Below are 21,753 nucleotides of genomic sequence, written 5' to 3'. Positions count from 1 at the left end.
GGCAAGTTTTAACCGAAAGCTCGGTACAAGTAAATCTGTGTATTTAAAGCGCGAAATTTCAACGAAACGCTGTCAACGTCAAAAAAGGAACAATGAATGACTATGGTCATAAGTCGGTATTTTACATAAGCCTTCATTTGCTTTAAACTAAATAAATATTTACATTACACGTTGAGAATTGAAATGGACCCTTCAGAATGGAAAAAACCATCGGATGTGATGAAAATCCACAGGAGAAGAAAATCAGTGTCACAGAGACGCATTACATCAGACCCAGATAAGCGGACCAGTATTATTTACAAATCTCCCTCAAAATCTGTGAAAAGAAAGAATCCTTTTCATCAAGACAGCCCTCATCCTTTCCCTGCAAAGCGACAGCAGATAGATTTCAAAGAAAACAAGCCAGATGAACACGAACCTTTGAGCTGCCAGCTTTTTACTCTTCTGGATACAGTAAATGAGGTTAATGTGCCTCTTTCTTATATACAGTTTTAGCCCTTTAATTGATCCGACATAAACTGTTTGAATATTTGACTTGTTGAAATCTGTAAAAAAAACTATAGTCAAAGCTCATGGGGGCTGAAGCGATGGGCGTTCTTATAATAAACAAGAAAATGGTAAAGAGCTGTAGGTGCCTCATAGTCGTACTGATATTTATGGCAGCCGTATCAGATTTTTTCATGTATATGATAAATCAAAGAAATTTGTATTGAAAAATTGCAATGTAGCGATTTAAGTAATTCATGCCATAGCTGTCTGCCACGTTTGCATGGTTATTGGCTAGGAAATGGAAACCACCCAGGCAGATTATCTGCTTTGAATGTGGGAGGCTGTCTATCTCTGGCCTCATCATATGATGGACATGAAAAAAAGGAATCAGTTGCTCTCTTGCTTGACACTCTTTATTAAAAGGGAAATTATGTCATCCATTTTGTATGAACTGTATAAGGAAAGGTGCCAAAGTTATGATAATACTGCTTAGTGATAACGTGTCGCAGTTTTGACAACATCCATGTATTGTCAGGGAGAACGTTCCTGAGATGACGTCATAGTTTTTATGTCAAGTAAACAGAATGGCCTGGAAGCTGATTATAATGTTAAATTCAACAAACTGTGTACAATTTACAATAAAACTTGTTTATAAAGGAAATATAATGTAAGTAAAAGATATGAATTTATGCTTTTATAGGATTGGCAGATTAAACATGAATCGCTAGCACGATGCATGGATTTGCCAATCCTACATTGTCGTTCATTTTGCATGAACTCTGAAAAAATTCATTTCTTAAGTAAATTTGTTGCAGGGAAAGGAACAAGATAACAGAAAACAAGTACAGAGTGCAGCAGAGGTTCTTAAAGAACAACAGTACAATGACCTGCAGAGACAGTCTGTGGTGAAACAAGACATCACAAAACCTTTGAATAAGGTAACCATAAAAATGAGCCGCACCATGAGAAAACTAATATAGTGCGTTTGCAACCAGCATGGATCCAGACCAGCCTGCGCATCCGCACAGTCGGGTCAGGATCCATACTGTTTGCTAACAGTTTCTCTAATTGCAATAGGCCTTGAAAGTGGATGCGCAGGCTGGTCTGGATCCATGCTGGTCGCAAACGCATTATGTGGGTTTTCTCATTGTGCGGCTCAAATATAAATTGATTTACATTTAACTTGAATTGCAAATAACTCTTTAAGACATGACTGAGATACTCAGATTGTACATTTAAACAGTTTCTGTGTGCACTGTGTAGGACAAAAATCATGATTGGTAATGAATGTCATTTATGAAATTATAAAGTATTGCCTGAATAGCTTTATAGCATACAAGGATACAGTGGAACTCTGTTCTTGTGCACTTGGATAATTCGAACGCTGAACTCGTCTTAAGGTCCTGGCAAAAAGCCTATAATAAATATTGTTTAATAGCTCGAACTACTGATCACTTGAACAAATCTTGTCTGTCCCTTCGAGTTCAAGAGAACGAAATTCTACTGTATGTTTGTTTTATTTGCTAAATACTTGGTTGTTCTAGCAAAGTACATCATCAGACGAAAAGAAGGTCAAGGACAATGAAGTGTCACCTTTCCTGCCTGTAGACTGGTCATTGAAGACCAAAGTTCGAGTAGTCTCCAGTCAGCCATTAAATTGGTGTACCCAACTAAAATCCGCAGATGAGGCATATGGAATGGAACATTTTGTTAAGAACTCCAAAAGTGCTGTAAGTTTGCCATTCTATGCTATATGTAAAACCATAGCAAGTTGACCACCGGTTGACGCTGTGGTTCCCTGACCCACAGACAGTTGATTTGCAGTGGGGACCAGTAAATCACGAAAGCTGACAGGTGCCCCGGACACCAGATATACAGAAAATGTCAGTCTTAAAATGAGTAACCTTCATAAGAAGACGATATTGTTAAAGTGCTGAAACCTTCCGTAAAGCAATTTATAAGTTATAGAATCTCAATATCGTAAAATATACAATGTACTCTTGTAAGTGAAAACAAAATCATTCGAGAAAGCTTAGCTCAGTAGGGAGAGTGTATATCACTGGGTTGTGAGTTCGAACCTCAGGCGAGGCGTATGTTCTTTGTACGCTTTGGTAAAAGACATTGTTTCTGAAATCGATCGTCTTCCACCTCTGATTCATGTGGGGAAGTTGGCAGTTACTTGCTGAGAACAGGTTTGTACCGGTACAGAATCCTGGTACACTGGTTTGATTAACTGCCCGTCGTTATACAACTAAAATTCTGTTGCAAAATGATGTTCTGGTCACTATGACAAAATAGTGTCTACCCAAGGTCATTGTAACACCTGCAGTGCTTTTGTTAACAATACTCGTCTCTCACCAAAAATATTTTAGCACATGATATTGATTTAAATCTTCAAAAATCCACAGCAGATATTATTTATTTGCCAGTGGATAAATATATAATTATATAAAATGAGTTTGTTGATCTGCAGATACCGTTAAATGTATTACCAGAAAAATCCACTTGTTAAAACAACTTCTAGTTTTTTTTAGTTGCATATTTTACTGTGTTTAACTTTGTATGATATTTTAAACCAAACACACAGTTGTTCTTTATGCATACAGTTGTGTTCATTTTATGTTTACATAGAGATTGTGTATAAACTGTTCTATATGAAACTTGGGGATAATAATTTATATATTTAAAGTTTTTGATTGCTAAATGCAAGTGCATTTTGGCTAGGCCAGATTGCTAATTCCAAATCCTGTTCTGTAGATTTATATGAGCTAACATTTTTACTCAGTTTTTCATATACCATAGTTTGAGAATTTGAGCCGTGCCATGAGAAAACCAACAGTCTGGTCAGGATTCATGCTGTTCGCTAACAGTTTCTCTGATTGCAATAGGCTTTGAAAGCTAACAGCATGGATCCTGACCAGACTATGTTGGTTTTCTCATGGCGCGGCTCAAATTTTTAGCTCACCTGTCACAAAGTGACAAGGTGAGCTTTTGTGATCGGGCAGTGTCCGTCGTCCGTCCGTAAACTTTTTGCTTGTGACCACTCTAGAGGTCACATTTTTCATGGGATCTTTATGAAAATTGGTCAGAATGTTCATCTTGATGATATCTAGGTAAAGTTCGAAACTGGGTCACGTGCGGTCAAAAACTAGGTCAGTAGGTCTAAAAATAGAAAAACCTTGTGACCACTCTAGAGGTCACATTTTTCATGGGATCTTCATGAAAGTTGGTCAGAATGTTCATCTTGATGATATCTAGGTCAAGTTCAAAACTGGGTCACGTGCAGTCAAAAACTAGGTCAGTAGGTCTAAAAATAGAAAAACCTTGTGACCACTCTAGAGGTCACATTTTTCATGGGATCTTCATGAAAGTTTGTCAGAATGTTCATCTTGATGATATCTAGGTCAAGTTCAAAACTGGGTCACGTGCGTTCAAAAACTAGGTCAGTAGGTCTAAAAATAGAAAAACCTTGTGACCACTCTAGAGATCACATTTTTCATGGGATCTTCATGAAAGTTTGTCAGAATGTTCATCTTGATGATATCTAGGTCAAGGTTGAAACTAGGTCACGTGCGGTCAAAAACTAGGTCAGTAGGTCTAAAAATAGAAAAACCTTGTGACCACTCTAGAGGTCACATTTTTCATGGGATCTTCATGAAAGTTGGTCAGAATGTTCATCTTGATGATATCTAGGTCAAGTTCAAAACTGTTTCACGTGCAGTCAAAAACTAGGTCAGTAGGTCTAAAAATAGAAAAACCTTGTGACCACTCTAGAGGTCACATTTTTCATGGGATCTTTATGAAAGTTGGTCTGAATGTTCATCTTGATGATATCTAGGTCAAGTTCGAAACTGGGTCACGTGCCGTCAAAAACTAGGTCAGTAGGTCAGATAATAGAAAAACTTTGTGACCTCTCTAAAGGCCATATTTTTCATTGGATCTGTATGAAAATTGGTCTGTATGTTCATCTTGATAATATCTAGGTCAAGTTCGAAACAGGGTCATGTGCGGTCAAAAACTAGGTCAGTAGGTCTAAAAATAGAAAAACCTTGTGACCACTCTAGAGGTCACATTTTTCATGGGATCTTCATGAAAGTTGGTCAGAATGTTCATCTTGATGATATCTAGGTCAAGTTTGAAACTGGGTTACGTGCGGTCAAAAACTAGGTCAGTAGGTCTAAAAATAGAAAAACCTTGTGACCACTCTAGAGGTCACATTTTTCATGGGATCTTTATGAAAGTTGGTCAGAATGTTCATCTTGATGATATCTAGGTCAAGTTCGAAACTGGGTCACGTGCCTTCAAAAACTAGGTCAGTAGGTCTAAAAATAGAAAAACCTTGTGACCTCTCTAGAGGCCATATATTTCAAAAGATCTTCATGAAAATTGGTCAGAATGTTCACCTTGATGATATCTAGGTCAAGTTCGAAACTGGGTCACATGCCATCAAAAACTAGGTCAGTAGGTCAAATAATAGAAAAACCTTGTGACCTCTCTAAAGGCCATATTTTGCATGGGATCTGTATGAAAGTTGGTCTGAATGTTCATCTTGATGATATCTAGGTCAAGTTCGAAACTGGGTCACGTGCCATCAAAAACTAGGTCAGTAGGTCAGATAATAGAAAAACCTTGTGACCTCTCTAAAGGCCATATTTTTCATTGGATCTGTATGAAAATTGGTCTGTATGTTCATCTTGATAATATCTAGGTCAAGTTCGAAACAGGGTCATGTGCGGTCAAAAACTAGGTCAGTAGGTCTTAAAATAGAAAAACCTTGTGACCTTTCTAGAGGCCATACTTATGAATGGATCTCCATAAAAATTGGTCAGAATGTTCACCTTGATGTTATCTAGTTCAAGTTTGAAACTGGGTCACGTGCCGTAAAAAACTAGGTCAGTAGGTCAAATAATAAAAAACATTGTGACCTCTCTAGAGGCCATTCTTTTCATGGGATCTGTATGAAAGTTGGTCTGAATGTTCATCTTGATGATATCTAGCAAGTCAAGTTTGAAACTGAATCAACTGCGGTCAAAAACTAGGTCAGTAGGTCTAAAATTATTAAAATCTTTTGACCTCTCTAGAGGCCATATTTTTCAATGGATCTTCATGAAAATTGATCTGAAGGTTCACCTTGATAATATCTAGGTCAGTTTCAAAACTGGGTCATGTGCGGTCAAAAACTAGGCCAGTAGGTATAAAAATAGAAAAACCTTGTGACCTCTCTAGAGGCCATATTTTTCATGAGATCTTCATGAAAATTAGTGAGAATGTTCACCTTGATGATATCTAGGTAAAGTTCAAAACAGGGTCACGTACCTTCGAAAACTAGGTCAATAGATGAAATAATAGAAAAACCTAGAGACCATATTTTTCAATGGATCTTCATGAAAATTGGTCAGAATTTTTATCTTGATAATATCTAGGTCAAGTTCAAAACTGGGTCACATGAGCTCAAAAACTAGGTCACTATGTCAAATAATAGAAAAAACGATGTCATACTCAAAACTGGGTCATGTGGGAAGAGGTGAGCGATTCAGGACCATCATGGTCCTCTTGTTATTGTAAGTGACAGCGACCAGGCAAATCCATCTTTCGAATATGGTTGAAGCTGCATGTCTGGCTCCAAATACCTGCCTCTTACCCTTGTGAGTTTGAAACCCCCAAAGTATACATGTAGACTTATTCCTTATGAAGAAGTCATCCAGCAGGCTACCTGAAGGTTTATGATTCTATCTGGGTGCTCTGCTGTGTCAGACATAATACCAGGATGGACACTTGGGATAATCTTTTACCTATAAAAGCTGGAAAAATGCCATGTAACCTACAAGGAGTCAGTGTAACTGAAAACAGCCAAATAAAACAAAACAAACATACACAGGTCTTTTTTCATCATTTTTGGAATGCCACCAGCACTAGTTGAATTGGGAAAATGTTCTTGGAAATTGGGAAAAATTGGAAGATACCATAATGTATATAAAGATATTGCTGGGCGTATTACTTGCAAATGTGGAAATTTGATAATTGTTCAACAGTATATGAACATTCTGTTGTTTACTTACATTTCTTGTAACTAAATAAACATGGAAAGTAGCGAAACTATTATGAAACAGCAAAAACCTTGAAAGTTGATAGATGTCTGTGAATTTAAAGGACAGAATTGTGGAAAAAAAACATACTTTTTTTATTTAGGATTGCGTCCTTTTACTGGAGGGGAAAGTTTAAGAGCCCTGATACAGCAAAAACAAAAACAAAATCCAGAAGTAATAATCTTACATAATATTGTATGATTGTAATATTTCAGTGTGATTCAACTATTAGTGACAAAAGACAATTCCATAGATGTTGCATGTACTGGATCCATCCGAATATACCCTGGATGAAGCTCTTCCCTAGAATTATAGATGATGCAAAATCCAGGTAATCTTTATCTAAACCTTTAGCCTGCTGGCTGCAATTGATTCAGCCTTTTCGACTAGTGCAGACCAAGATCAGCCTGCACATTCAAGCGAGCTGATCATGGTCTGCACTGTTTGCTATTCAGTTGGTAAATTTTCAGAGAACACCCCTTTGAATAATAAATGATATTGCCCAAGTTAAAAGATGGACAAGTTCATTATAGAAATGTAGCAGGGTAAGGGTTAAAAACAGATGAAATAGCTTTGCAAATAGATGTTATGTGCAGTTACATGATTCGAAAAGCACTACCGGTATTTTTAATATTGCTCATGAACTGTTAAAGTTAGATGCACAAAGGGAGGTAATAGAAAACAGGTTTTTTTTTCGGCCGTTTTTATAGCCGAATAACGGCTACATTCCCAATGCCGAAAAAGTATGTATTTTTCCCAAAATGAATGCAAAAATTCCCAATCTACATTCTGAAAAAATTTCATCAGAATTGCACAAATATTGACCAAATTATGGACAATTTTGTAATGGAAGTATGTTAAAGAGGTTGTACAATGTGAAACAAGTGTATGAGAAGTAGGCAGAGCTTAAATTATGCTACCGCCGTGTGTTTGTGTATTCGGCACTCGTTATGACACCGTGCAAATTGTCAACAGTCCAGGTAGCAGTAATTAGCGAGTGCGGAAATCAAAGAAAATCGGGTGACTTGCATTTCGCTTTGAGGTTAGATTTGAGCGAAGTTTGAAGTTTTAGAGCGCCTATTTCGCTCAAGTCGCCCACACGCGAGAGCCCTGATCAACCACCATTGCTGAAACATTGCCATACCACCTTTGCTGCAAGTGAGCGTGACTAAGACAGAGGATCAACATCTTGTATTAAACCCTTTACTTTTATTTCCAGTATTGTGGCTTCGTATCTTCTGCAGGAAGAAGTTCAGAAGAGTTTACAAGCGGACTGGTATGTCTGAAAAGATTTTGTATTCCCCACCTCAAAAATGGGAAAGGCATGTAATGTTATCTGTGTCCATGTTTGTGTTAGGAACTTCGTCAGGCCAAGAACTTGGTTATACATGATGGGATTTTGAAATAACTTAGCTAATAGCTCAAATGATCGACACTTCATTATTTACAAGAACTATATCTACAGCTAAAAGGCAAGTTTAAGGTGAAAGACTGAATTTTGTTAATAGAGTTCAAATATGCTGTTGTCTTGTGGAAGATAGTGTGCAGACTGTAAAGAAAATACGTATCACACAGGAAGTAATAGATTTCATATTTTAGAAGAGTTATCTGAGTTGTCCAAGTTAAATATCAAGTTTGTGTTTGACAAGGACTTACTAACTTAAAAACCAAAAATATCCAAATTCTAATCATATTTCACATTCACATAATTTTTTACAGGGAACAAAGTTTTACATCTGCGTACCATCAGCTGAGATCTAGACTGTGTCCCTATTTCTATCTCTGTACACATCAGTTTACAGTGCTGTTTTACAATGGATCAGAGTCACATTCTGGTATTGTTGTCATGGTTACACCTACAACAAGGGGATTTAGGGAGCTGCTTGAAAATGAAGGTAAAACCTATGGAAAAATGTTTAAATATAAATTTAAACTTCATACAATACTCCCATGTCATCAAGCCTATAACTTTTGGTATAAGTAATGCTTGCAACTAAAAAGCTGTATCTCAGTTAGAATTATACATATATTGGAATGAAACTAAACACAGTTTTTAGCTCACCTGTCACGAAGTGACAAGGTGAGCTATTGTGACCGCTTGATGTCCGTCGTCAGTTGTGTGTTGTCCGTCATCCGTCAACAATTTCTAAAAAAATCTTCTTCTTGAAAACCACTGGGCAGAATTACACCAAACTTCACAGGAATGATCCTTGGGTGGCCCCCTTTCAAAATTGTTCAAAGAATTGAATTCCATGCAGAACTCTGGTTGCCATGGCAACCGAAAGGAAAAACTTAAAAAATCTTGTCCAAAACCACAGGGCCTAGGGCTTTGATATCTGGTGTGTAGCATCATCTAGTGGTCCTCTGTCAAAATTTTTCAAATTATTCCCCTAGGGTCATATATGGCCCTGCCCCGGGGGGCACATGGTTTATACAGACTTATATAGGGAAAACTTTGAAAATCTTCTTGTTCAAAACCACATGGCCTAGGGCCTTGATATTTGGTATGTAGCATCATCTAGTAGTCCTCTACCAAGATTGTTCAAATTATCCCCCTAGGGTCAAATATGGCCCCGCCCCGGGGGTCACATGGTTTATATAGACTTACATAGGGAAAACTTTGAAAATCTTCTTGTACAAAACCACATGGCCTAGGGCTTTGATATTTGGTATGTAGCATCATCTAGTGGTCCTCTACCAAGATTGTTCAAATTATCCCCCTAGGATCAAATATGGTCTCGCCCCGGGGGTCCAAAGTTTTATAATATATAGGGAAAAAAAGTTTAAAAATCTTCTTGTCTGAAACCACAATACTTAGACCTTTGATATTTGGTTTGTAGCATTGTCTTACGGTCCTCAACCAAAATTGTTCAAATTGTACCCCTTGGGTGAAAAGAGGCCCTGCCCTGGGGGTCCCAAGTTTTATATAGGAAAAAGCTTTTAAAATCTTGTCTGAAACCATACGACCTAGTCTTTTGATATTTGGTATGATGCATTGTCTAGTAGTCCTCTACCAAAATTATTCAAGTTATGCCCCCGGGTTTAAAAGAGGCCCCACGCTGGGGTCACTTAGTTATTATGTGAGTTATATAGGAAAAATACTTAAAAAATCATCTGATCCTATTTCCAAGACTGTTTAATTATAATTACCTGATGACTCCAAGTAATATGATGTCACTTGACTGTGACCTTGACCTACTGACCTACTTTCTTGTTTTTTAAGATACAGCCTTGAAATTTTGATGATATACACAGTTTTGCACACAAATCATAAAACTGAATTTCATTGACCATGAATGTGACCTAATGACTTTCTTAATACTTTATCATCAGTTTGACATTTGAAACATGTAGCTCATATTACGCAGGTGAGCGATCCAGGGTCATCATGACCCTCTTGTTCTAGGTTGTCAGATATACTGAAATAACCAAGTTAGAAAACATCAGATTTAATGTCAATTTTGACCCTTTTTCTGTTTGAAAATTAGCCCGCCTGCTTAGCACAATAGGGAGAGCGTTGGTCTACGGATCTCAGGGTTGCGAGTTTGGTCCCCGGACGGGGCGTATGTTCTCCGTGACGTTTTGATAAACGACATTGTGTCTGAAATCATTCGTCCTCCACCTCTGATAATTCATGTGGGGAAGTTGGCAGTTACTTCGTAGAACAGGTTTGTACTGGTACAGAATCCAGGAACACTGCTTAGGCTAACTGCCCGCCGTTACATAACTGAAATACTGTTGAAAAACGGCGTTAAACCCAAAACAAAACAAAAAACTACCTGAAAATTACATTTAGACTCCATATATAGGATGGAAACTTCACACCAGACATTCTTCTGATCAAATGTACTTACATACCCAAATTAGAGAACTCATGTTTGATATTATTCAAAATTATTGCAATTGTTTGACTGAGAAAATGTTGTTGAAGTTTTGTATGCAAGTTAATAAAATTTAAAGTCAGTTTTGTAAGTCTTGGCACGTTATACATGTAGCCCTTCTTTTACTTATAAGCTGTCTGGCATTTCAACTTTATAATTTCTTGCAAATTAATTGAATATAACATTATGATATTACGCTACCTTATACTTCAAAACGTGACAAGCAGTCAATAACAAGCTTGATGACTTTCTAAAATGAAAAAAAAAAGAAATCGACCTCTGCTTTGATTTGAATCAAGGCTTGTAAGGGTTAAGTAATCCAAAGCAATTTAAACTAGTTTCCAAGGGATGCCTCATTTATTTTGCAGGAATAGAGTTTAAGCTGCCAGTGAGCAATAAGTCACAAAGCCCAGATGGAAAAGAAACCACATCAAGGAAAAATGATGATAGTAAAGGCATGAATGTGGATAAGTAAGTTATGGTTCTGATTTTTTGTACTTTTTCGATTCTCATCAACTTATTGGGAACAGCATTAGGGGATGGAAAGTTTTGTTTGTTTCTTTGTTATGTTGTTTAATCTTAAAAACTTGAAATGAGCCATGCCATGGGAAAACCAACATAGTGGGTATGCGACCAGCATGGATCCAGACCAGCCTGCGCATCTGCGCAGTCTGGTCAGGATCCATGCTGTTCGCTAACAGTTTCTCCAATTCCAATAGGCTTTAAAAGCGAACAGCATGGAGCCTGACCAGACTGCGCGGATGCGCAGGCTGGTCTGGATCCATGCTGGTCGCATACCCACTATGTTGGTTTTCTCATGGCACGGCTCAAATTATGAATTCTTGTTGTGATGCCACAAAGCATATGAAAATTTATTCCACCAAAATCAAATTATTTGACAGTAATGTATTTTTCAAGAAAAAAATGGGAATTTCCTTGTAGCCTAGGGTTTAATGTCATTGCTTAAGAAAATCTTTGGAAATAAGTTTCCCATCAATATAAAAATTTCAAAGTTTGCAGCTTAAAGATACAACCAAACTAAAAATATTTTTACCATCAAAACCTTTCAGTTCATAGCAGAAAAATAATGTAATAGCATGAGAGATAAAAAAAAATCATGTCTTTTAGCCCTGAAGATATAGATGAGGACCCTGATGACATTCTAGATGCAGACGATGCTGCCCATGGCTGGCTGGAGAGTATGGGGCTAGATAAGAAACAGTTTCCATCACTCGACCCGAAGAAAGTTAAGCTGTATCCTTTTTAGACGAAAGATGTAAACATGAAGTGTGTAATGCAGAGATGGTCTCTTGGCTAAGTTGGGACTTTTGAATTCTTTGCCTCTCACAGCTGAATGTTTGAAGTCTTGCTTGGGGTGTGAAATTCAGCCATCTAGTTGACATGTAAAGGTTGATGGTTCAAAACAGGTGCTGGTCTATGCCTGCAATAAAGCCTATAGAGGCACCTCTTCCTCACTTGTCAGATTCTTGGAATTCCCCATAAGACCTTAAATTATGTTTGTATGATTTTTTTTTTTTAATTTTATTTTAAATCATGATGTTTGAACTTATTTTAGAGGATGTTCTGGCAGCAGATTAAATTTTGGAAGATGGCACTTAGATTTGTCTTTGTCCATACAGCCATCCGTGCAGATGCATGTCTGTCTCCCCATATTTTTGTTGTGCATGCTTCAAAATGTATTTCACCTAGTGCCACCAAACTTCATAAGATTGTTATTAAACATGTGAAGTTGTGCACCTGAGGCTTTGCTCTGGATTTCATTTTGTAAAACCAGAGTGGAGACACTTGATTAAGTCAGAAATATACACAAGATCCTGAAAGTTTGTGTTGCATTTATCTCAAAACCTATTTGACCTAGTCATGAAATGTACTAGGATTGTTATTCAGCATATGGATTAGTGCACCTTGGGTTTTGTTTGGGATTTCACTCAACTTGACCAGTTACTGCCTTTCAAGCTAGTAGGAAAAAAAAACATAAAGGGCTTAAAAGTTTGTGTTGCTCATATCTCAAAAAGTGTTTGACCTAGTCATTAAACCATATATAGGAATAATATTCACCATGTGAAGTTGTGCACCTCATCCTGTGGTTTGTTTGGGATTTCTCTTGGTATGACTGGAGTTATGGCCCTTTACACGCTTTGCTAAATATTGTAGTATCCTTACATCCCCACACCTCCTCAATGCCCCACCCACTCTATACTATGGTACTATGAATTTTTACTTAGTCTTACATTGTCAGCATAAGACAGCACGTGGGAGCACCAGTGTCCTATTGACACATATCAAGTTTTTCCTTTAGTTTTGAATGGTTGTACTTACTTGGGCATAAATGTGCTTTGATGATTAAGACCTTGAAAAACATGATGGAGGACACAAAGCAGGAACCTGAAGTTATTTAATAGACGGTTGCATTTAGACATGGTCTGTTTTGTAGTTTGATGACTATCGAGGGGTTTCACTACATCATATTTTACTATAGATTTGTAAAATACAAAATGATTTAATTAAGAAATAAGTTCCCAAGTGTGGTTTATCTTAGAATAACCCATGTTTTGAGTTCTTATGAGTAAGAATACGATAAATCACACTTTGGAACCTGTTATTTCAATTCTAACAGGACATACTTGAAACAACAGTGTTAGAAAAAATGGAAAAGGTCTACTTTTTGTGTCTTAATCATGATATGAACTTGTGCACCTTTTATTTTTCATCTGGCTCCGCTCCCTATTTTCAGAGTTATGGCCCCTGAAATAGTCAAAAATGCACATTTTCACCTTGTGACATGCCTAGCTCAAAAAGTATTTGATATAGATTCATGAAACCTTGCATGAGTCTTGTGACAAATGTACCAGTGGGGGACACACCCTGTGTCCTACATTCTAGTTATGACATGAACTACACTTCTTGCTACGCACCAGTATTTGGCAATTTCCTTCATGTATTCTCCCCATTGCTTAAGGATTGCAGCACATATTGTGTAACATTGCCATCAAACATTTCATCACTTACCATCCAGACCCCAAAACCACGGCGAATCTCGCAGATTGTTCCCATATGCCACAGATTAGTTGTTTGTGCCATTTTGCAGCCGAACTTTGTTGTTGTTATACGCAGTTACCCCAATTTTTACTCTAGTATTTACAAACGTCACGTGACTTTCATTCGTAAAAAGAATTGCACACGGGGGATTGGCGGTATACAGAACAGTGAAAACAATCTTTTGCACATGCATGGGTTAACACAAAATACTGTGGATTTAATTACTTCTATGTATATGTAGGTTATTTGCTGGTCATGTCAGATGTTTTGTTAATATTTGCAAACAAAGCGAGATGTGACTTCAAAACACAATTATCAGTCGGCATCATTTAAGTAGTGAGAATGTCTTACCAATGCCAATAGGTCTGTTGTATATCAAATTATGATTTCAAACAGTGTGAAAATTACTTAGAATCTGTAGTATCTGGTATTCACAATAGACTGGATTTGTAAAAATTGCTTACATTTAGAATATTGCAGTTGTTTCCTTGACACATTTAAGTCAGCGTGAGGGTTTTCGTGTGATAGATCACAGACCTGAATCTCTAGTTCTGATTGAGGGTCCAGATGTGCAAGCATTCTTCAATTTCCTCCTCAATTGTCGAACATGTGTTGCCATGAGTGGAATACAAGCCGGTCTCCCCCCAACCATACTCAGCCCAGCACCTTTCAAAGGAGCAACTCTGAAATCTCACAAGGTAAACCAAATAAATATGAGCCGCACCATGAGAAAACCAACATAGTGGGTTTGCGACCAGCATGGATCCAGACCAGCCTGCACTTTTAAAGCCTATTGGAATTGGAGAAACTGTTAGTGAACAGCATGGATCCTGACCAGACTGTGCGGATGCGCAGGCTGGTCTGGATCCATGCTGGTCGCAAAGCCACTATGTTGTTTTTCTCATGGCACGGCTCGTATAGTGACCACTATTAAATTTTAATGAAATTATCAGATTGGAATGAGAAACTTCATCCAGTAAGTTTAGTGGAAATCATGGTGTGTCAGTTTTAGGGGTCATGGGTTTTGAGTTCAGTCTTCAGGCGAATCAGGCAATTTTACAAAATGTACTGTGTGTCAGATATTGTTCATCCTCCACCTCCAATTCATGTTGGGAAAATTTATTTGCTTGCAGAATATTATGTCAGTACAGTTAACTGACCATTATTATGTCTCCCACCACACAGTGGTGTGGGAGACATATGGATTTACTTGTCTGTTTGTCTGTCTGTCACAAATCTTGTCCGCACTCTTTAAGGTAGTTCTGCACGTTTGAAAAACCGGAAGTGATGGCGTAACGTCACTTATCCGGAAAACGTAGAATAATGCCTGGATTCGGCGTACGGAAACGAAAATCAGTTTATGAATTAAGGGCAACCTGTGAATAAATGTATTAACATGGCACTGTTACTTTCTTTCTAAAGTTAAAATATGATATTAAAACATCATACACGTTAAATAATTCAAAATAATGTCTTAAAATTAGCTTGAAATAGGCGGTTCACTTTAATCGTAGCCAAATATCTCAAAAATAAGAACACGGACCTATACATTTTATTTCACCATATTATAGGCCATATGTTTATTTATGACTGTGAGAAGTTTCATTAAAATCTACATTGTAGAAATATTTCTATTCGCAAAAATGTTTTGAAAATTGCGTTTTTCCCATAGACTCCAATTATGAAAACTTTCTTGAGGTCGAAATTTTTCAAATCAGTCTAGCAAAAAATCAAGCACACGACCCTGTCTTTTTTATTAGCTCACCTGTCACAAAGTGACAAGGTGAGCTTTTGTGATCGCGCGGTGTCCGGCATCCGTGCATGCGTGCGTGTGTGCGTCCGTAAACTTTTGCTTGTGACCACTCTAGAGGTCACATTTTTCATGGAATCTTTATGAAAGTTGGTCAGAATGTTCAGCTTGATGATATCTAGGTCAAGTTCGAAACTAGGTCACGTGCCTTCAAAAACTAGGTCAGTAGGTCTTAAAATAGAAATACCTTGTGACCTCTCTAGAGGCCATATATTTCAGGAAATCTTCATGAAAATTGGTCAGAATGTTCACCTTGATGATATCTAAGTCAAGTTTGAAACTTGGTCACATGCCGTCAAAAGCTAGGTCAGTAGGTCTAAAAATAGAAAAACCTTGTGACCTCTCTAGAGGCCATATATTTCACAAGATCTTCATGAAAATTGGTCAGAGTGTTCAACTTGATGATATCTAGGTCGTGTTCGAAAGTGGGTCACGTGCCGTCAAAAACTAGGTCAGTAGGTCAAATAATAGAAAAACCTTGTGACCTCTCTAGAGGCCATATTTTTCATGGGATCTGTATGAAAGTTGGTCTGAATGTTCATCTTGATGATATCTATGTCAAGTTTGAAAATGGGTCACGTGCCATCAAAAACTAGGTCAGTAGGTCAAATAATAGAAAAACCTTGTGACCTCTCTAAAGGCCATATTTTTCATGGGGTCTGTATGAAAGTTGGTCTGAATGTTCATCTTGATGATATCTAGGTCAAGTTCGAAACAGGGTCATGTACAGTCAAAAACTAGGTCAGTAGGTCTAAAAATAGGAAAACCTTATGACCTCTCTAGAGGCCATACTTGTGAATGGATCTCCATAAAAATTGGTCAGAATGTTCTTCTTGATGATATCTAGGTCAAGTTCGAAAGTGGGTCACGTGCCTTCAAAAAGTAGGTCAGTAGGTCAAATAATGAAAAATCGTTGTGACCTCTCTAGAGGCCATATTTTTCATGGGATCTGTATGAAAGTTGGTCTGAATGTTCATCTTGATGATATATAGGTCACGTTTGAAACTGGGTCAACTGCGATCAGAAACTAGGTTAGTAAGTCTTGAAATAGAAAAACCTTGTGACCTCTCTAGAGGCCATACCCTTGAATGGATCTTCATGAAAATTGGTCAGAATGTTCACCTTGATGATATCTAGGTCAAGTTTGAAACTGGGTCACGTGCCTTAAATAACTAGGTCAGTAGGTCAAATAATAAAAAAACCTTGTGACCTCTCTAGAGGCCATACTTTTCATGGGATCTGTATGAAAGTTGGTCTGAATGTTCATCTTGATGATATCTAGGTCAAGTTTGAAACTGGGTCAACTGCGGTCAAAAACTAGGTCAGTAGGTCTAAAATGCGAAAAATCTTTTGACCTCTCTAGAGGCCATATTTTTCAATGGATCTTCATGAAAATTGATCTGAATGTTCACCTTGATGATATCTAGGTCAGTTTCGAAACTGGGTCACGTGCGGTCAAAAACTAGGCCAGTAGGTATAAAAATAGAAAAACCTTGTGACCTCTCTAGAGGCCATATTTTTCATGAGATCTTCATGAAAATTAGTAAGAATGTTCACCTTGATGATATCTAGGTAAAATTCAAAACAGGGTCACGTACCTTCGAAAACTAGGTCAATAGGTCAAATAATAGAAAAACCTTGTGACCTCTCTAGAGACCATATTTTTCAATGGATCTTCATGAAAATTGGTCAGAATTTTTATCTTGATAATATCTAAGTCAAGTTCAAAACTGGGTCACATGAGCTCAAAAACTAGGTCACTATGTCAAATAATAGAAAAAACGACGTCATACTCAAAACTGGGTCATGTGGGAAGAGGTGAGCGATTCAGGACCATCATGGTCCTCTTGTTTGCTGAATTTTCTTGGTATGTTCCGAAGTTTTGAAAAATCAGAGTTTAATCAGATTCTACATTGTACAAAAAATTTCGATCCTAACGTGCAGAACTACCTTAAGTCGAACATTTCTCATCCAATCTTCACCAAACTTGAACAAAATGTGTTTGCCAATAAGTCCTTGTCCCTAGTTCGATAACTAGCCAAATCGGCCTAGGTACTTCGGAATTATGGCCCTTCAAACTTGTTTTTGATAATCATAGCTCTGAAAGTCTGATAAGGCAGTTGAGGTCTTGGTGCATGGTTGATACTACTATTCAAATGATTAGGCAGTTGTGGGAGACATGCACTTTTCTCAAAAGCAGCTCTAGTTATGTAACTGATAAACTGTTTGAAAATGGCATTGACTTTATATTCTAATATGACTAGGCAAGGTGGTTATACGTCCTACAAAATAATTTCACTCTGGCTATGCCCTTATGAAATTATTGGGCTCGACAAATAACTGCCCATCATGTGAAGATAGTGTTAACACGGTTATGCTATAAATCATATCTTAATTAAACTATAGAAAGACAAAGTTGCCCCTGGTTTTGAATGTATCATGAATTAACACAATTTCAATATTTCAGGTGAAACACACAGCTGTTAAACAGAGTGACAGAGAAGGAAATGTAACTCAGGCACACATAGTGGAAGTTGCGGGTCCAATCCTCCCGCATCATTGCCAAGGACTTGTATCACTTCTCCACCGTACCCAGAATGCCGATTATGGCATGGTGTGTAACAATCACGATCCAACTATACCGTTTAATGTTCTCAGTAAATTGATTCACAGTTCTAACGCTGATAAGTATGAAAACAGCGAGAAATTATCAGAAAACGAGTCAAAATGTAACACAAGTACGATATTGGATAGTATTGAGGACGGAAGTTCCAGCGCAAAAAGTGAGAAAGAGGGTAACGTTGTGCAGTTAGATGCAGAAAGATTTCATAAACTTGTTCCAGTGGACGAGGATCGAATTTGTGCTATAAAAGAAATTGTCTGTACTCCAGAGGGATTTACATGGACGTCTTAGCATATTTAAACAAGAATAGTTCTTCTTAAGCAACTGGAAAATATGTAGAGTGATTTTATACCACAGCTGGTAGAAAATATTAGGGAAACTATAAACTCGGGTCTACTCTGTATGTGTTCAGATGTATAGTTGAACAGTTATCACAGACACAGGTAATTAGTTCAAGTCAATTAACATCTTCTGTTTGTAAGTCAGTACAGAAATAATTACAGAAAAAACATAATGAATTCTTCTTAAAGGTAAAGTAAACATTTGCAATGCCAGGGACGTTTCTAATTGTTCAAAAATTAAAACAAAGTCATAAAGTGAGATTCCTTGAAATTTCAGATATAATACCAGAAAAAGATTTGTTAAAACATTTTTTCAGAACCTACTGGAAGCTCAGAATGTAATATTATAGAAAACTGTTTGTGTTTCATATATCATTTTGTGATCCATTTATTTTTGATGTGCTTGTAATTAGGGCATTAATGAATCACAAAAACTCTTATGACATGATCGTCAGCGAAACATGACTGTTTTTGAGGCAAAATTGCCATTCATGATCATAAATGTGTGCATTAAACGATTACTTATTTAACAAAATAGTGAAAAATTTACCATTGATTTCAGTGTTGTTGGCTTTTTTTTTCTTTTCATTTTTTTTTTCATTAATGTTCTGGTTATTTTTTAACTGATTATATGATGACAGTTTTGTATTTGTACAGATCATATTGCTTTAATATGATAATGGAAGGGGCACAATTTCCTCAGAATGTTACAAGCAGAGTTTGTAAATTTGTTTCCCTTGCAAAACTCTTTTGGAAACCTTGTTGTACTGAGAAATTGTGTGGTTTGATCCTTCATTTTACTTAAGAAGTATAATCCCCATCTCAAATGGAAAGAACAATATGAGCCACGCCATGAGAAAATCAACATAGTGGCTTTGCGACTAGATGGATCCAGACCAGCATTCGGGCAGTCTGGTCAGGATCCATGCTGTTTGCTAACGGTTTCTCTAATTGCAATAGGCTTTGAAAGCGAACAGCATGGATCCTGACCAGACTGCACGAATGCGGTCGCAGAACCACTGTTGGTTTTCTCATGGCGTGGCTCAGATATTTCTTGTCAAACTCCAGCTAGGTGTTAAATTTACCTCATCAGCACCCAGTCTAGGCCAGTAGGATTTTTAATGATACTCGTTTGAAGTAAACACCTATCACTGAACACAAGTTCTGATATCAATGTTAACAGGAAATTGAACCAAGGTCGCTAGCACTTTGGTCTAACTTGCGTGCACTGCATGAGTAAAAACACTATTAAGAAAAGAAAACAAGACGTAGTAGTGTTTTGAGGGAAAGGGTTTTAACCATATTCTCCTCTCAAAAAGTATGTTTTTCTCCCATTTTTTTGACAAAAAATGGAACTTTTTTTTCTTTTTAACATATAGAACAAATACTTCAAATAGTAGATCTACATAATTATGTGTAGCATGCCATTTAAAACGTATGCAAAATGCAGGACATTTTCTTTTCAAGTGTAACATGTTTATTTAAAAAAAAAGTTTTCTTTATGATGTAGATTTTCCCATATTTGAGTTGCTATCGGATGTTTTTCCTCTTCTTACCGGCCCAGCCACCACAATTTCTCTAAAACTGATAAAAAATACTGCCTATATTGGCAATTTATGTTTATTTTTCTCGACTATGAAGATAGAATGTTATTCAATTTATTTATCACCTTATATGATTTATAAATATGACTTTGTATCAAGCCTTTGAAAGAATAGGCAGCAACCCTGAAAATAAAACCCATGTTCACAAAACATTTTCAGTCTCGGCTGAGTTTGATAATAAAACTTTTTATTTGTCATTTATATCTAAATAGCATGTTTAAAACTAAATTTTAAGTTAATAACTATTTTCAAGTGGCTATTCAGTATATACGGTATTGATGTCAGCCTCAGTTTGAATTTGACCTTGAAGTTTTGGTAAAATTGATATTAAAATTTCAAACTCGAACTCAGCTGAGGCTGAAAAATATTTTGTGAACACGGGGTTAGGACAGCTGTAAAATGAAGTCCATTGACAATATGTTGAAACTATATTAGACTGGACCATTTTAATGTTGGTTTCATTTCACTATAAACAAGGAGTATATTCACATTTTTGAGGATTTTAATTTTATACTTTTGAACAAAATCTATAAGTTTTGTTTGTTTGAGTTTTTTTTTTTTTGTTTTTTTTTTTGTTTTTTTAATTCAAGAATCGCTCAGTTCATGATTTTTAGTGTATAGAACTCTGGGGCCTCTTTGGCTGAGTGGTTATGGTTGCTGACTTTGAATCACTTGCCGCTTACCGATGCGGATTCAAGCTTCTCTTGGAGCATCATGTTCTGCAAGTGAGGATGCTATCCAGCTTGCTCACGGAATGTCAATGGTTCTGCCCAGGCGTCTGTCTGCCCTTGATGAAATAATGCACGGAGGGGCACCTGGGTTCTTCCTTCACCACCAAAAAGAAAGTCACCACATGACCTGTATCTGTGTCAGTATAAGGCTAAACCCAACAAAACAAAATATAATTGAATACTCCTGTTATTTGAATATTTTACTCTGACAAATGGGTTATACAATTATCCGAAATCCACAATGTAACTACTTCACAAATATTGCCCAGTCTACATACTGGTAATCACTGCAGCGACTTCATTTTAGATTTGGTACATGTAACACTAATCACATGCAAATTAATCAGAAGAATTCCCTGTTCTATTGGTATGGGTCATCCAGAGTCGGGAAAATTCTCTCTGGAAACATCTATCTGATTAAACAGGAACTAATGAGCAAACATAAGATTGACAGGTGTCATGTGTGGGGTCAAATTTTGATTGGTTGGTGAAATTTATCAAAGCCTTATTCTCAGAAGATAGTATTCTACAGAAAAAAAGAATGCACATTCAAAATATTATTCAAAAGTATTGGAAATTAAAAAGTATTTTGTTTTTTGTTGTTTATTTAAGAGAAAGCTAAGTGATACATTAGATTTTGGTAAATTACATCATCAGAAAAGCATTTGAGCTGCACCATGAGAAAACCAACATAGTGCATTTGCGACCAGCATGGAGCCAGACCAGCATCCGCGCAGTCTGGTCAGGATCCATGCTGTTCGCTTTCAAAGTCTTTTGCAATTAGAGAAACTGTCGGCGCACAGCATGGATCCTGACCAGACTGCGCAAATGCACAGGCTGGTATTGATCCATGCTGGTCACAAATGCACTATGTTGGTTTTGTCATGTTGTGGCTCAAAATTTTGATGTAGATTTTGAACATTCTTGTCCTGGTTTTATATTTTATAATAAATTTGAGTGTGATGAGTTGAATATATGTTGTGATATGGTAATATCTGTGCTAATTGTGAACTTGTTCCCTGATTTTTATGTTTCATTGTTATCAATATTTAAATATAGTTTACAGAAAATTTTAAATTCTTGTTTTCTCTCACCATATTTTGGATTTAGTTACTCCATTTTAGCTCA

At 36.9% G+C, this 21,753-nt stretch overlaps 1 protein-coding gene across 1 annotated transcript; it reads left to right on the top strand.

Annotated features, from left to right (window-relative positions):
* Positions 1 to 38: 38 nt before the first annotated feature.
* LOC123551379 (protein downstream neighbor of Son-like) lies at positions 39 to 21,696 on the top strand. The gene is made up of 10 exons (XM_045340272.2): positions 39 to 462; positions 1,305 to 1,427; positions 2,034 to 2,219; positions 6,791 to 6,906; positions 7,795 to 7,851; positions 8,295 to 8,470; positions 10,825 to 10,927; positions 11,585 to 11,710; positions 14,019 to 14,214; positions 17,794 to 21,696. The coding sequence occupies exons 1-10, from the start codon at positions 184 to 186 to the stop codon at positions 18,238 to 18,240; spliced, it is 1,809 nt and encodes a 602-aa protein (XP_045196207.2). The 5' UTR covers positions 39 to 183; the 3' UTR covers positions 18,241 to 21,696.
* Positions 21,697 to 21,753: the final 57 nt, after the last annotated feature.

This window comes from Mercenaria mercenaria, chromosome 4 (genome assembly GCF_021730395.1).
Source record: "Mercenaria mercenaria strain notata chromosome 4, MADL_Memer_1, whole genome shotgun sequence".
In the NCBI taxonomy this organism is placed as follows: Eukaryota; Metazoa; Mollusca; class Bivalvia; order Venerida; family Veneridae; genus Mercenaria; species Mercenaria mercenaria.
This window is presented reverse-complemented; position numbering and strand designations above follow the sequence as displayed.